The sequence below is a fragment of the Anabrus simplex genome, chromosome 2, assembly GCF_040414725.1.
Source record: "Anabrus simplex isolate iqAnaSimp1 chromosome 2, ASM4041472v1, whole genome shotgun sequence".
Taxonomy (NCBI): domain Eukaryota; kingdom Metazoa; phylum Arthropoda; class Insecta; order Orthoptera; family Tettigoniidae; genus Anabrus; species Anabrus simplex.
Window position 1 is genome coordinate 910,247,454 of NC_090266.1, and position 17,942 is coordinate 910,265,395.

General features: G+C 40.5%; 1 protein-coding gene across 1 annotated transcript in view; it reads left to right on the plus strand.

The window, feature by feature from the left end:
• LOC136863182 (cationic amino acid transporter 4) overlaps positions 1–17,942 on the plus strand; it is a 186,916-nt gene that overhangs the window by 140,765 nt on the left and 28,209 nt on the right. Inside the window, exon 7 of the mRNA XM_067139535.2 lies at positions 16,138–16,299. Within this exon, the coding sequence (XP_066995636.2) occupies positions 16,138–16,299 (162 nt within the window). The remainder of the gene's footprint in view (positions 1–16,137; positions 16,300–17,942) is intronic.

Below are 17,942 nucleotides of genomic sequence, written 5' to 3' on the forward strand. Positions count from 1 at the left end.
TACAACATTAATTTCTGCGTCAATCTCCTCCTCAACCTCAGCATCATAACAGAATTAGCCAAAGTGTACAAGGATTGACCTTAAACTAGAGTTAGTCCTATAAGAGCATCCATAGGATAACAGATAAATATAAATTTTTTTTCTAAGCACCCATACCCCATATGTTTACAAATATACGGATAAAGACCAGTTACGATGTGCGCAGAGGTAAGGTAGGTAAAACGAAACATTTTAAGCTCACAAACAGGTTTCTATTATTATTATTATTATTATTATTATTATTATTATTATTATTATTATTATTATTATTATTATTATTATTATTATTTGTTTTAGGTCCCACCGACACAGGTAGGTCTTATGGAAACGATGGGATAGGACATTTTTTTAACCTTTGAAGTAATTCTTACCCCAAAACTTTGTAAAGAAACAGTTTGGGGTGAGGTGATATACACCACCTTTTAGAGGACAATTTTGGTAAATAAATTTTAAGCTAAAAATAGTTTTCTAAGACCATTGATTGAGGAGATACTAAATTTTAAGTTAAGTGTTGTTTTCACTCCCAAAGTACTTTTTACTCTAAAAGTTATTTAAGGTTAGAAGTCACCTTTACCCCGAAATTTTAAAGAGAAACAGTCGGTATATATATAACTTGTTAGAGGATAATTTGGACAAATTTTAAGCTAAAAACTGGATTTCTATGACCATCGATTGAGGAGAAATTGAATTTTTAAATTGAGGGATGTTTTAAACCCCTTCCTGACACGAGGGCATTTTAACACACTGCTACAGTTACTACAGTAACACAGGTTATCAAATTCTACATACCGTATCTGTAAGTACACTGCTCTGATGACCACGAAATTAAAAAGCTCCGAATAAAATCAAAAGCAACAACTCAAAGGAACGGTTTTGTTAATAAGAGAGCATAAAAACTTCCATATAGGTAATCTACAGAATAGTAGCCATCTTGCGTAGTAGCGCTTGCGCCGGAATCCTACAAGCTGGTATAGGAAAGGGCAACCGATTAGGTTAAGTTAACGCGTGGTCAGGGTGAGGATAAGCCTGCACTGTTAACCAGTATGTTATGTCAGTGCACATAGCCAAGGCTCCTCACCAAAGTAGTGCTTGCACCGGAAGCCTGCATGCTGGTGTAGGGAAGGGCAGCCGGTTAGGTTAGATTAACGCGTGGTCAGCGGAGGTTAACCCTATGTTTTTAAGCAGCTTGTAAGGCAATGCCTGCGCACATTATTTTTTAAAATCGCCCCTCCAGAGAGCAGCACACCCCCCAACATGACGTGACAGCTGTCACACACAACCACGTCCACTATTCAAATCACCCGCGCCCAATTCAAATTTCCCGCGCTTGTGTCATAATATTTAACGTAAACAACCACAGGCAATCAGCGCTTCTAAGATACATTTGAATTAAATTTTCGTCATGTATGTATTGCACCCTTGTAGAGCTTCGTTGATTCATTGAAGTTCACTCTTGCCTCGGCTGCTTCTGAAAAGTACTCACTGAAATTTTGGAGACTCATCTCATTGGTGATCGGTACCTGTCGTCGATTATGGATCCATATAGGCATTATATGACCAAGGATACCTATCTACTAAATAAAAGGTTTTGGCACAGACTGATTCTTAAAAATTGTGTATAAAATTATTAATTAAAATCAGAGGAAAATAAAAATGTTATCTTCCTAAATTCTGAAGTTAAACTATAACCAAAAGCAAAGGATGTAGCTGTAAAATAACACTGTATCCATGACTATCAATCATCAAAATAAGACTTAATTACATTATTAATTGAACTTCCAAAAATTACATAAACAAATTATTATGACATTATAATTAATTGAAGTTGTTGATTAATCATCAAATCATTTCCTACTTTTCCACTTATCAGATATATGTGCCGAATGGATACACATTACAATGGTGATACTATAATAATAATAATAATAATAATAATAATAATAATAATAATAATAATAATAATAATAATAATAATAATAATAATAATAATAATAATAATACTAATAATAAATAAAAATTTCGTTCGTAAATACTACTACTACTAATAATAATAATAATAATAAAATGAATACTGACGCCAAACTTCATAATTATCTATGTGTCTAATAAATTAGATTACCAATGTGCATATACAATTTAATTAACAATGTGCATAATAAAATTTAATTAACAATGTTTATAATAAATGTTTGTTACTCAGAACATTGAAGGATAATGGAGTTAATTCCCTTTTGACAAATATCTCTGATTAACACTTATATTATTCATACTCATTTTCCAAAACAACCAATAAGTTATATCACTGCGTAAAAGATATAAAAGAAAACCATTCAATAAAAGTTTGAATTTTCATTATTTCATATTTAGAGATTACTAAACTGCATGAACATAATTTGATTAATTAACACAAAGTTTCGCAATTTAAATAAAATGAATTTTACAACAATAGTTCAGTAACTCATCTAACTTATCGTTGCTGTTGTTGCTGGGAGGACAGCAATTGGATCTATGATATTTCTTTCAGTATTTTACGCGAGTCACTTCCTAAATTTTACTAAATCAAACAAGGGACGGTAACTCTTCCACTTAATAAAGTTCAAGAAGAAAATAAAGTGCAATTTACAAACGGAGTCACAGTCAAAAATCTAATAAAATCAAATAAAAGTCACACTGCTGAAAAATAATGACATTCTACCACTAGTCTATATACAATTATACATTAGTAAGTACTTCACACAAGGAGCTGTACGAAGAAATTTAATGTCAGGTTACATAAAATGAATATTATGATGTTGGTTGATTTCAGGGTCCAATATAATATAATCACCAAAATCACCATTCACCACGACTATGAATGATATTAATCTCGTGGTCTTCCTCATTTTAAATGTATGATTAATTATATGCTGAATGAAATGAAATAAATGTTTAAAAACCAGTCAAGCATGTAGGTAAGCATTACCTGTGAATTTTAATAATAATAATAATAATAATAATAATAATAATAATAATAATAATAATAATAATAATAATAATAATAATAACAAAGTGTCATGACCGAAAATCACGTCCATAACAATTCCAAATAAATCAATTGGGTATTTCCTAGCTTTAATACACATTATTGTGACAATCCTAAATGATTTAATCATGTAACTTTTATCACATAACGATGTTCGGTCACTCATAGACCTTCATAGATTCATATATAAGAATTATACATTTCACAATCCAGGCTCAACTTGCCGGTTACTATAAAGTATCAAAATTAGTTAATCATGAAAATGAATTTAACAGTTTTCCACTCAATTAATCTATTAAATATGTGCTTACGGCACCACCCGAGACCAATACAACATCTTACAAGAACGTAGAAAAATACACTGGCAACCTGACTTGAAAACATATTAATAATCATAATAATATTCTTCATCCGTAGACAACAATAAAAATACCCTAAACAATTTGACTGTACTCTCTTATATATTACACCACTAACTAGACATTAACACTGCCGACTCGCGTAAATAATATATACAAACAAGAAAGATATATCTTAGATTCTAACAAGATTGTATGATGTACTTATATATTTGCAACTATGCTCAGCCCCAGTCAGTGGGCTTCCGTGATGGATGAAATTAGAACATCATTATTGGAATATGACACTTTTCCATATTATTGAGGTATCCAGTAATTGCTTACACTAACTTATTTTTAACACGTAGTTGTGGCTCTTGACACATACATTTTAACACAAGCATTTGCACTGTAATATCACGCATTTACGTTGAAGTATTCACACACTTCTATCCACACTGACTATCCTATCTTGTGTCGCGAATTATCACTGTTGGCGATAGTTATTTGTGTCTGAAGTCGGCGTTCTACTCTCACACACAGATTCTATTATTCTGAGCCGCCCTTTGTTTCTCGACAAAGCACCTCTGCAGTGTCTGCTTCTCGGGCGTTTACCTGTCCTTGAAAATACAACTCCCGACTGTCTTTCAAAAGAATGATGAAAGTGAATGTTTACTAGACCATCAGCTGGTCTCCAACAACTATGAAAATGAAAGTGTTCGTCGAACTATTCTCGCCTGTGGGAATACCTGGCGCTACTGCTGAAATCTAACAAAGACTGTAGTGTGATATCAAAATAGATATTATGAGATATAAATCTACAATTAATTAATTCCTGTTCCACGAAATCAATTTTATACTGCTTAATTGACCTTTACGGCACATATGATACTGTCTTAACAGCAGACACTCCGACTTAATTCCATATTCACACTTGTAAAATATACTGGTTTGTAGTGTAATTGTTCACTTCACGGAGCAATTTTATACACGTCCGTACCGACGAAGATTCTGAATATGACTAACCTTTCCAAGGTGGGCTACCTACTGGCTTCCTACACTTTGGAGTGAGATTAACTTAGTAGACGGGGATTCCTGGCTCCAGGAGCGTCGTTCAATTACACTGACTGACAGAGCAAATGCAACACCAAGAAGGAGTGGTCAGAACTTTATGCCAATTGCAGGGTAGACTGACGTCACTGAGGTATGCTCATGATGTGAAATGCGCCGCTGTGCTGCGCACGTAGCGAACGATAAATGGGACACGGCGTTGGCAAATGGCCCACTTCGTACCGTGATTTCTCAGCCGACAGTCATTGTAGAACGTGTTGTCGTGTGCCACAGGACACGTGTATAGCTAAGAATGCCAGGCCGCCGTCAACGGAGGCATTTCCAGCAGACAGACGACTTTACGAGGGGTATGGTGATCGGGCTGAGAAGGGCAGGTTGGTAGCTTCGTCAAATCGCAGCCGATACCCATAGGGATGTGTCCACGGTGCAGCGCCTGTGGCGAAGATGGTTGGCGCAGGGACATGTGGCACGTGCGAGGGGTCCAGGCGCAGCCCGAGTGACGTCAGCACGCGAGGATCGGCGCATCCGCCGCCAAGCGGTGGCAGCCCCGCACGCCACGTCAACCGCCATTCTTCAGCATGTGCAAGGCACCCTGGCTGTTCCAATATCGACCAGAACAATTTCCCGTCGATTGGTTGAAGGAGGCCTGCACTCCCGGCGGCCGCTCAGAAGACTACCATTGACTCCACAGCATAGACGTGCACGCCTGGCATGGTGCCGGGCTAGAGCGACTTGGATGAGGGAATGGCGGAACGTCGTGTTCTCCGATGAGTCACGCTTCTGTTCTGTCAGTGATAGTCACCGCAGACGAGTGTGGCGTCGGCGTGGAGAAAGGTCAAATCCGGCAGTAACTGTGGAGCGCCCTACCGCTAGACAACGCGGCATCGTGGTTTGGGGCGCTATTGCGTATGATTCCACGTCACCTCTGGTGCGTATTCAAGGCACGTTAAATGCCCACCGCTACGTGCAGCATGTGCTGCGGCCGGTGGCACTCCCGTACCTTCAGGGGCTGCCCAATGCTCTGTTTCAGCAGGATAATGCCCGCCCACACACTGCTCGCATCTCCCAACAGGCTCTACGAGGTGTACAGATGCTTCCGTGGCCAGCGTACTCTCCGGATCTCTCACCAATCGAACACGTGTGGGATCTCATTGGACGCCGTTTGCAAACTCTGCCCCAGCCTCGTACGGACGACCAACTGTGGCAAATGGTTGACAGAGAATGGAGAACCATCCCTCAGGACACCATCCGCACTCTTATTGACTCTGTACCTCGACGTGTTTCTGCGTGCATCGCCGCTCGCGGTGGTCCTACATCCTACTGAGTCGATGCCGTGCGCATTGTGTAACCTGCATATCGGGTTGAAATAAACATCAATTATTCATCCGTGCCGTCTCTGTTTTTCCCCAACTTTCATCCGTTTCGAACCACTCCTCCTTGGTGTTGCATTGTCACTGTCAGTCAGTGTACAATAAATGTTATGTCAATTGAATGGATGAAAACCATAACGGTATAAGTAGCATTTTGGTCATTCAGGGAAAAAGGCATTTAAACATTATCAACGCTCATAAAAAGCATGCTATTTGTAGTTATACCACCATCACTAGAGCGCAGAATATTACCGCTATCACTTGCATCTCTTTGCTGGTGGAAGGATACATCCTCCCGGAGTTACATCCTGCACTTAACTCATTTTTTAAAAAATGTCACTTATACCGACTTATCCATTCAATTAATTGTCCATCTTGATTAATTACATAAAGTCCATGCCTTTCCATTTATATGGTGTGATTGAAGAATCGATCGTCAAATTTAATATAACAATGACGGCATGGGTTGCACTATTTAATCTCACGCATTGTCACCCATTGCTGCGTTGTGGTGGCAACTATCCACACCTTGTGTTATCTCACGGCTTAGTGCGTAGTTAATTATCTGTCATTAAATTAGCGTAATTACTTTTCTGGTAAAATTTAGTACTCTGCTCTTATGGACTTTTTGTTAGTTATTATTAGATATCGCAGATGAGCTGAATCTTTCGTCCCGCTCCATTTGAAATATAGGAAGGGCGAATTTTGATTGGCTGAGAGGTATACGTTCGCCACTTATTTGGTCGGATCCAACACAAATCGAGGGGTTTCTGGTAGGCTCTTCTCTGTTTTCTGTCTCTCATGCACCAAAATAGCCTTGTTTAACCCAATGGAGCTTTCCACTGTAACTGCGCAATACCCCTACTCCAACTCTGACATCATCACTGGGTATTGCTTACTTGCTTTGCAGAGATAATAACTTTTGTAATGAAAACAAACGTGGCTTCGACATAAACTCAAATGATTTCCTGTTCGCCTTTGGAGATTTTAGGAATATATGTAATTTTGCAATTGAAATCAATTGTATGGGCAATTCAGCTATGATTTTGAATAAGATTAATTTAATTTACCAAATAGGCTCGATATGATGGGTGCAGTATGTATGTATGTATGTATGTATGTATGTATGTATGTATGTATGTATGTATGTATGTATGTATGTATGCATGCATGTATGCGCATCTCAAGAAAACGCGTCAACAGAACCTACATAAAATCGGCATTTAAGGTCGGGAGACAAGGCACTACACTGTATGCCATAAATAATTTTATTACCGGGAGATTAGGCCGTGCGGTTAGGGGCGCGCAGCTGTGAGCTTGCATCTGGGAGATAGTGGGTTCGAACCCCACTGTCGGCAGTACTGAAGATGATTTTCCGTGGTTTCCCATTTTCATACCAAGCAAATGCTGGGGCTGTACCTTAATTAAGGCCACGGCCGCTTTCTTCCCACTCCTAGGCCTTTCCTATCCCATCGTCGCCATGTGACCTACTTATGTCGGTGTGACGTGAAGCAAATTGTAAAAAATTATTTTCTTACCCTGAAATAGTACTTAAACGGAAGATCTGTAAGATATTCTCAAATACGTTTTGTTAATTTTGGTCCTATCGATAAATGATTAAATAAAAAAAAGCTGTGGGTGGAAAAATCCGATCTTATGCGTAGATTAAACTGATCGTACGGCAATTAATAGTAAGCATTTTTACGATTTTATATTTTTATCTCCTGAGTGATAATATTGTTAATGTGAATCTTACCGAATAACTTTTGTAATAAGGAGAGGAGGAGTAACAGACTCTGATCATTAATGCCTTAAACATTTTTATCGCAGTAGAAAGGTTGTTAGACCCCACTAGTGAGCAAAAGTCTGTGCTGACTAGAGGAGTCGCCTTATCGAGTGGGAAAACCGTCTGAATATTCCTGGAAAGTAGCTGAGCAATTAGATTTATCTTTATTGTCTTGCCATTTCTCTGGATGATATATATTCTGACTGTGACTGGTACTTGACACATTGGTCTATCATAGTATTCGTGCTATTCGATCCATGTCATTGAGATGCTATGACAGGAATAGGGAGTTTATATAGTATGCGCACTTTTTAGTGATAGATTTTTGTACTCGTTGGAGAAGTAAGAAGGGTTCCGTTAATACTGCCAACTCAATGGAAATGAAATATGAATTGAATCGATAATATGATCGATCGATATGAGTAAAGGAGAAAGGAGTGGAATCGGAGGTGAGGCTTTTTGCGGATGATGTTATTCTCTATAGAGTGATAAATAAGTTACAAGATTGTGAGCAACTGCAACGTGACCTCGAAAATGTTGTGAGATGGACAACAGGCAATGGTATGTTGATAAACGGGGCTAAAAGTCAGGTTGTGAGTTTCACAAATAGGAAAAGTCCTCTCAGTTTTAATTACTGCGTTGATGGGGTGAAAGTTCCTTTTGGGGATCATTGTAAGTATCTAGGTGTTAATATAAGGAAAGATCTTCACTGGGGTAATCACATAAATGGGATTGTAAATAAAGGGTACTGATCTCTGCACATGGTTATGAGGGTGTTTAGGGGTTGTAGTAAGGATGTTAAGGAGAGTGCATATAAGTCTCTGGTAAGACCCCAACTAGAGTATGGTTCCAGTGTATGGGACCCTCACCAGCATTACCTGATTCAAGAACTGGAAAAATCCAAAGAAAAGCAGCTCGATTTGTTCTGGGTGATTTCCGACAAAAGAGTAGCGTTACAAAAATGTTGCAATGTTTGGGTTGGGAAGAATTGAGAGAAAGAAGAAGAGCTGCTCGTCTAAGTGGTATGTTCCGAGCTGTCAGCGGAGAGATGGCGTGGAATGACATTAGTAGACGAATAGGTTTGAATGGCGTCTATAAAAGTAGGAAAGATCACAATATGAAGATAAAGTTGGAATTCAAGAGGACAAACTGGAGCAAATATTCATTTATAGGAAGGGGAGTTAAGGATTGGAATAACTTACCAAGGGAGATGTTCAATAAATTTCCAATTTCTTTGAAATCATTTCGGAAAAGGCTAGGAAAGCAACAGATAGGGACTCTGCCACCTGGGCGACTGCCCTAAATGCAGATCAGAATTGATTGATATTGATATATTGATTGAAATGTTATAAACCTTTATTATTTTAACCAAACAACTGTGTCACACACACAATATATAATACTATATAACATTTTCCGTTGCGAAACGTGTTCCTAGCATGAATTCTATAATTTGGCTTTGCTGTGTAAACAATAACAGTACGAGTACTTGAAGTGTACGCCAGATGGCGCACAGCGATGATAAGCGATTCTTAGTTTGTGTTTCAAAGGTTGCCAATACGAATCTCGAAGATAATCGAAGTCGACCGCTTCAGCACTAGGGTGTAAATCTATCACTGAAAAGTGCGCAGATAGTACATTGCACCCAGCACAGCAGAGCAGTCAGTCTTCACCACTGTCTGTGGTCAGGTCATTCCAGCCCTGGAACCTGGCGTTGGTAGATGACAAGCATACACTGGTACTGTTCGTGAAATATGTGAACTGTGTCGCTTTACGTTTCATCAAATTTTCATATTTACGATTGCTCTTAACCACAACATTCGACGATGCAAGTGCACTTTTACTTCACTCCCGAATCAGATCATTTCCCTCCATTTATTAGGTCCAACTATACTGCTGACCTGTCAAGGACAGGTACGATAGCTAAAATACCGGGTGGCCAGCCCGACCCTTATTTAGTTTTATGAAACAGAAACTGAGTTAAATTTCCCTTTTAAGTCGACATTGTTCTACATCCTGGCTGTGAGTCTGCAATGTAAAATGAGCCATGAAACCAGAAAAGGAAAAACGAAACTTTAAAGCTCTTCAGATCATCGAAAACACTAATTATAACACATGTAACATACCTGTTAAAATACACACTATTACACAAAGAATGACATGTTTCGTACTATAAGAGCATCCTCAGATTCTATCAAGTCATCTTAAATCATGCGAACGTACCTACAATATTTTCAACGTTGCCTAAACTTGTCATTGCTTGTGAATTGGTGATATAATGATCAACTAAAAGCAAATAATGATTGTAATAGTCCTCCACTGTCACTTTAGTTACTTCTACAAATTTCTCTGTACTATGAATTATAATTTTTACAGATTTCAGTTTCTCACTGAAAATTGTCTTCACAAAAGGTTCAGAGAGGCGTAATAAAGACATTAAAATTGATTCCCAGTGAAAAGAGTAGCAAAGGAATTTGGTTTGGATATTGTTAACCGAAGTAAATTCGCTACATTTTACGTCCTCACAACTCGAGATGTTTTCATAGGTTATTATTTATCACTAAAACAATGTCTTACAAGATACTGTTTAATTGAATTCCATATTTTCATCAAAATTACTAACATACATTCACTCCCTAATACACAAATGTACTTAATATGATGAAGAAACAGCACTTCCCCTCCCCTCTCAAATGAACGGAGTCAATGTTCACAGGATTCTCTTCATCACCCCACCCCCACCCCACTGCTTCCCTTTAGGTCTCCGCGGAACAGAGTTGCTGCCTGCACAATTTCCCCTTACTCTCCCTACTCTTAGCAGCCAGGACCGCAGCAGGGTAACGGCTTCAGTCTAACCGCGGTTACACGATTAGCGGCTTGAATAAGTAAAAAAAAAAAAACATTTTAAAAAGAAGTTGCCTAATACTTAAGTGACAGTGGAGGGCTATTACAATCATTATTTGCTCTTACTTGTTCATAACACCGCAAATTCACAAACATTGACATGTTAACGCAACGTAAACAATATTGTACGTATAGTGCGCATTGATAGAAACTGAGGATGTTGTACCAAACATGTAATTCTCTGTTTAATAGTTTTTTAATAAGTATGTTATAGTGTAATTGTTATAATTAGTGTTTTCGACAGAATGAAAGGATTTAAAATTACATTAACTAAGTCGATAATAAAAAGTATGGCTTCCTTAACCCTACGGATCATTGTACAAATACTATTTATTGCTCCCTAAAATAACATGTATCCTTAGTAGATCGAAGCAACAGGTCATGCCACGTGATCTGTAATAGAAGGTAAAATGAACGCCGTAAACCATGACTGAACACACTGGTACGAACATTAATTTTCGAGGTCGAAGGGCTGTTATATAAATCTACACTCCTAACTAGTATAATGTATGTTGCATAATGTATATTTGAGGCTGAGTCGGTAATGATCACCTGTGTTATCTCAGCACTGGTAATGCAGTGGTTCTCTGGAATCCCCACTACATAGGACAGGACGCATTTCAAATGCATTGGGGAGTAAATGTCTGGTGCGGGATATTGCCCGACTTCCTAATCGGACCATATTTCTTCGAAGGCCGCCTGATGGCAGCAGGGTACCTGCATATTCTTCAAAATGAACTCCCACAGTTGTTGGAGGACGTGCCACTGATCGACGGATTTCCCCTCACCGCACGGATCAATAGTCGTCCGGATCAATATTTTCATGCTTCATATCCCAATAAATGGATATGGAAGGGAGGAACCGTTCCCTGGCCCGCCAGTTCATCCGATCCTACGCCAGCTGACGTCTTCCAGTGGTGGTGGTGGTGGGGGGGGTCAGTTAAAGCAGATAAAGTATGCACGGGAGCTTGAAAATCCTATTCATCTTCGGCAACGTCAAGGTGTTACACCTCACATGTTACAACGAGCAAGAATGTATTTCCAGTATCGTGCTCAAATCTGTATAAACCAAGGTGGTCAACATTTCGAGCACTTGTTGCGCTGAATATGCAGGTTACCGTGATACATACCTACAAACCATCATGCTGTAGTCCAACCTGGCTACGTAATATCCGATAAAAGTGGTCCTCTTGAGGACCAAATAAAATTCCTCTTTGGAACAACGAGGTATGTGATCCTATCACATCCTCTGTAAAAGTCATAAACCGATGAAAATATCTGCCAGCCTGGGATCTGCAGTTTTTTCTTGAAAACTTGGCTCCATGGCAGCTGTGGGGCGTGATTTAGCCACCTTAGCTACGAAGAGCCGTGGCGTATAACCAGCACGCATGGATTCTGTTCGTAGTTCTAATAGACACTTCCTGTCCAAACGAAAGTTAGTGTTATTCACAGTTGTAGTCTTTTCGAACATTCATTATAGTTTACGTCATTGAAATAACATTGAACCCAAGAATTTTATTTATATTTTCTAGTATGAACACAACGGTTTAGTTGTTCTAAGGCAATATAGGATCAGGTACGAATGTTTTTAGGTTGGCTATGATACACGAGTTCGTTGGGTTACGTATTTACAAAAAGTATAAGGGGTTGGTGGGCCACCCGGTGTGTATGAAACAGGTGTGCTATTAACACTAACTGAATATATGGCACATATTATTATCAGGTTTACCGTTTTTCGTGACCATTGATATTATGATCATAGCCGCGACTTGAATGTAGAGTAAAAAAAGTAGAGAATTTCATGTATACAGGATGAGTCAGCTAAGATGTTAACCTCAAATAACTCATAAACCGCTAAGGATATGGAAAATATATTTTCACTGGTAAAAGCATTACGGAAAGAGTCACGTCTCCAGGTTGTCAATATCTACTTTGTATTTTTAAATGCAACTACACTGTTTCGTACACCTGACATTAGAGCTATGGGTACTGCAAATACAAAGGCGTTATTATTTTGAAAATTTGAGGAATACTTATCGAGACTACGTAATGTGTTTAAACGTGCTTCGTTCACCAACTGTCTGTCTGAATGAATCTCGTCTCTTGGAAGCCATCAATGTCATTGTTTCCTTTAACTGTTACTAATGGCGATATCAAAGGTTTTAAATGATGCAATTTTACTGTTATGAGCTCGCCTCATGACCGTGATCGTCAAGTCATTATGTTGGTTATTCCGTCCTAGTCTCGTTGGTAGAAGACATTTTACCATCAGAATGTTGGCCGGCAGGATAAGAGAGGTTGTGGTATGCAATTCCGAAACTGGCGTGCCAAAATCCTGGGTTCAGTTCCAAATCTCTTCGCAGAGCTCTTATAGAATGAGGGCATACGACGCTGTTGACGGTGGTTCGTCCATCGGAAGGGGACGTTAATCCTTGAGGAAGTCCCTTGGTGATATTGGACAGGTGTAGTCTATGGTTCGACTCCGGTTCTCACCCTTGCCCTACCCCATTCTCACCATTATCGTCACACAATATATAATACAATCATCACACTGGACACAAAAGCACATACATTCGCGTAATGATCTTCGCCTCTGAGTCAAGGAGTGACTAACTACTCGATCGAAGACGGTATGAAGATTGTACGTGACGCTTCACCATGGCCAATGGACTTGTATCCAATTACATGGGCATTAGAAAACACACACATATATACCAGGTGGCTCACGGACGCTGTACTTTCTACTAATAAATGTCCCGCATGCATAGTGATGTGTGGGGTGTCTACCAATTGATTTTAACAGGGGAACTACTGCCAGCGGGCAGGTTACGTCAGAATATGAAGAGATAAGAAACAGAGTCACACTCGCAGCATGTTACTCGGCGCGACCGGTCGAATGCATCCGTTGCATTCGTAAATATCGTTTTCAACCGTATAGTTCTAGGCTGGTGTATGGTACAGCCGCACTATATTTGCTGTCTGCATATCGGCAATGGCTAGTGTGATCAGCAGCGGTGAATACATAGATATTATTTTAAACTGGGCAACCTGGTCGGAATGCAACAGAAGCTCCAAACAGACGTACGACTTCTACACACATATTTCGCCGAACAGTATTCGTTTTTGTTCCATGCAACCATCTCTTTTATCGAGTTGAATGTCTACACGTGTCGAAATTAAAAAGTGATTAAATTTCCTTTTCTGCATCTTTGGCGTGTTAACAAACAGTAGCTGCTAACCGATTTGTATAGCGCTATGGCAAGTAGTGGAGACTTTGCATGTGCTGTGGGGAAGGGTAGTAGGGGTATAATGTTTTTGCCAAGGTCGTGGACACTGAGTTATAATTCACCGGTATGCCGCATGCATTCGTCATTCTGGCAGCCTCTTCAGTGTCTGTTATTTCCTTAGTGTGTATTAAAATACTAAATAACTTTTAATTGCATGATCATGCCGTACTTCTATTTAATTGTACCGGCTGAGCTAGCCGTGGAGTTAGGGCCGCGCAGCTGCGAGCTCGCACCCGGGAGATAGTGGTTTCGAATCCCACTGTCGGCAGCCCTGAAGACGGTTTTCCGTAGTTCCCCATTTTCACACCAGGCAAATGCTGGGGCTGCATCTTAATTAAGGCCACGGCCTCTTCCATCTCATTCCTAGGCCTTTCCCGTCCCATCGTCGCCATAAGACCTATCTGTGTCGGTGCGACGTAAAGCAAAATAATAGAATATTTTTTTACAATTGGTTTTACGTCGCACCGACACAGATAGGAACTATGGCTACGATGAGACAGGGAAGGGCTACGCGCGGAAAGGAAGCGGCCATGGCCTTAAATACGGAACAGCCCCAGCACTTGCCTGGTGTGAAAATGGGAAACCACGGATAACCATCTTCAGGGCTGCCGACAGTGGGATTCGAAACCACTATCTCCCGGGTGCGAGCTCGCAGCTGCGCGGCCCTAACTCCACGGCTAGCTCAGCCGGTACAATTAAATAGAAGTACGGCATGATCATGCAATTAAAAGTTATTTAGTATTTTAATACACACTAAGGAACTAACAGACACTGAAGAGGCTGCCAGAATGACGAATGCATGCGGCATACCGGTGAATTATAACTCAGTGTCCACGACCTTGGCAAAAACATTATACCCCTACTACCCTTCCCCACAGCACATGCAAAGTCTCCACTACTTGCCGTAGCGCTATACAAATCGGTTAGCCGCGACGAACGGCATTTGGTGCTTATTTCCGCCAAAAATTATGTTAATAATTAAGGAAAATAAAGGAAAGAATTAGCATATAAGACACAAAGGCTTGTACAGATAACGTTTCTTTTACAAATAATTCGCTGTGAGCTTGCATCCGGGAGATCGTGGGTTCGAATCCCACTGTGGCCAGCCCTGAAGATGGTTTTCCGTGGTTTCCCATTTTCGCACCACGCAAATGCTGTTGCTGTACCTTAATTAAGGCCACGGCCGCTTCCTTCCAACTCCTAGGCCTTTCCTATCCCATCGTCGCCATAAGACCTATCTGTGTCGGTGCGACGTAAAGCAATTAGCAAAACAAATAATAATAATTCCTAGTTCCAGGTGGCTAAAGTGAATATGTAATGTTTACTCCACAAAGTGGCGAGGGGCGGGGGCGACTTTCCCTTCATGCCCCACCCCCTAATCGCCGCTACTGTTTGTTGACACGCCAAAGATGCAGAAAAGGAAATTTAATCACTTGTTAATTTATACATGTGTAGACATTCCTCTCGATAAAAGAGTTGCTTGTATGAAACAAAAACGATACTGTTCGGTGAAATACTTGTGTAGAAGGCAAACGTCTGTTTGGAGCTTCGGTTGCATTCCGACCGGTTTTCCAGATTAAAATAATGTCTATGTATTCGTCGCTGCTGAACACACTAGCCATTGGCGATAAGCAGACAGTAAATATAGTGCGGCTGTACCATACACCAGCCTAGAACTATGCGGTCGAAAACGATGTTTACTAATGCAAGGGGTGCATTCGACCACCAACGCTCTCTTCATATTCTGACGTAACCTCCCCGCTGGCAGTAGTTGCCCTGTTAAAATCAGTTGGTAGGCACCCCACACATCACTTATGCATGCGTGACATTTATAAGTAGAAAGTACAGCGTCCGTGAGCCACCTGGTATATATACACACACGTTAACATTGTGTATTTTAGAGTACCGCAGACCGATTACCTATCTGTCAGAAGAAAGTGAAGGAGCTCTGTACATATAGCGTGGAGTAATTTGTAAGTGGAAAACTACTACAAATTTTGTTATGAGCTCCTTAGTAACATTACTGAAGGTTAAAACATATATTTGGCATCCCTAACGGTTTACGACTTATTATCAGCATATCCGAATAAAACTTATTGCCAAACTTCAGCGCCCAATCCTTACATTTCCAAACATTGGGTCTCCAATTTTGCCGACCTGCACAACGTACAAGGCGTTGTCAGTGCTGCTTTGAGTCACCGTTGCATTAGCACGAATTGTGAAGGAGGATTTGGATTTAGAAGTCATGACAATATTTTTTCAAATTTAGTTGGAAACATGCGCTGTATATTACTGTGAATGGTTAATTTTTCTCTTTTAGGCCTCTTGGTGATAATGGCACATCAACAAAACACATTGAGTCTCCGATTCAAGGTGCCTCTGGTGCCACTATTACCAGCACTCAGTATCTTCTGTAATATCGGACTAATGATGAATCTTCCTGCGCTCACTTGGGTACGATTCATCATGTGGATGGCGGTTGGTAAGTATATGCAGCTCTCACATTTAGGAGTAAGGAATGATAAAATTGAAGAAATTGACGTAGGTTAATAAAATAAGGCTCTAAATACTGATTTCTTCCTGGAAAACCCAAGCATCTATTGGAAGCCAGGACTTGCTTACGTTTTAAAGCCTGTCTGTACATTACAGGTGAACGAGTAATCGTAATAAAGTCACATTGAGAAAGTATTTCCATTTCAGGTGTAATCTTAGATTCCTGGGATGGTACGGACCTATAGTATTCATCACTCTGCTCACTCTTGTGATCGAAGTGATACAGGGAACGTACGGGGTAAATGAAGAAGACGTGTATAATAGTGAGGGTATGATGTGAAATTATTTTGACACAATTGAACATGCCGGCAAGAGCCCTCTGGGTGCGAGTTGCTTACTTTCTCATTTTTATCGTCCAGCAGAAAAGGTGCGTAATATTCTCCCGCTACATCGATCATTTACCGTGTCAACTAAGTATCTCACCGCTGCCATCATCGCTTGACACCGCTCAACTTCTTGCTCCACTTTGCTACTCAGCAATTCTCTACGTCATCCCAACGTCACCACTAGGTCGCATTCTCTAATTAAGTTTATTCTTCTAAACCTTTCTACGGTCTCACTATATAATCAAGCCTATCCAATCGCTCCTCAGTCCAGTTTCGACCACAGTGTGGAGTGAAGGGCTTGGTGCTAAGTTGCGTGTAATTTACACGCTCTTGTTTGGTCCCTGATATCTGAACAGGTTCTTTATGTCCGCCAGTTGAGCAAAGCATTTATGATGTTAAGATCGCTCAGCCCTTCAGGCTTAAACTCTTCACCTTACTACACTCATGTTCATAAAAATATAACACCGTGAAAGACTAGAGATAGGAAGTTCATAGTCATAGGACATGTGCACTATTATGTTCTAAAGAAATAATAAGCATCCGAACCATGTCGGCCCTCAGGTTCAAGGTCCACATCGATATCTCGGCGCACCACTACCGACTGGTAAAATGTGCCTGCGGCTCCCGTCGTCACTCTAAACCTAAGATAATGGATCAGTGTGACTTGAGTAGACGTGCAGGATGCCTCCCAGACGTGTGCGACAACCGTACCGTCAAATGAGTGAGTTTGAAAGAGGGCGCATTATTGGCATAAGAGAACATGATGCATCCATCCGAGAAATTGCTGCCCGTGTGGGACGAAGTGTGTCGGCAGTGCAACGGGTGTGTACAGAATGGTTCACAGAAGACCATAGAACACGACGAGATGGGTCTGGTCGCACCACACAGACCACCCCCTGAGAAGATGGACACCTCATCCGAATGGCATTGTAGGAGAGATCTGCGTCCTCCTCGGCTCTGGCACAGCAGTGGAACAGTGTAACACATCGTATACTATCAGGAGTGACAGTCCGTCGCCGTTTGTTACGGTCTGGTTACAGGCACGTAGTCCACTTCTCCACCCACCTTTGACTAATGTGCATTAACATGATAGACTGCAAGGGTGTAGGGAACGACGTCACTGGGGACAGGAATGACAGCAAATAGGGTTTGCGGAAGAATCCAGGTTATGTTTGCTTGAAAATGATGGCCGCATTTTGGTTCACCGCAGACAGGGGGAGAGGCATCACACTGACTGCATTCGCAC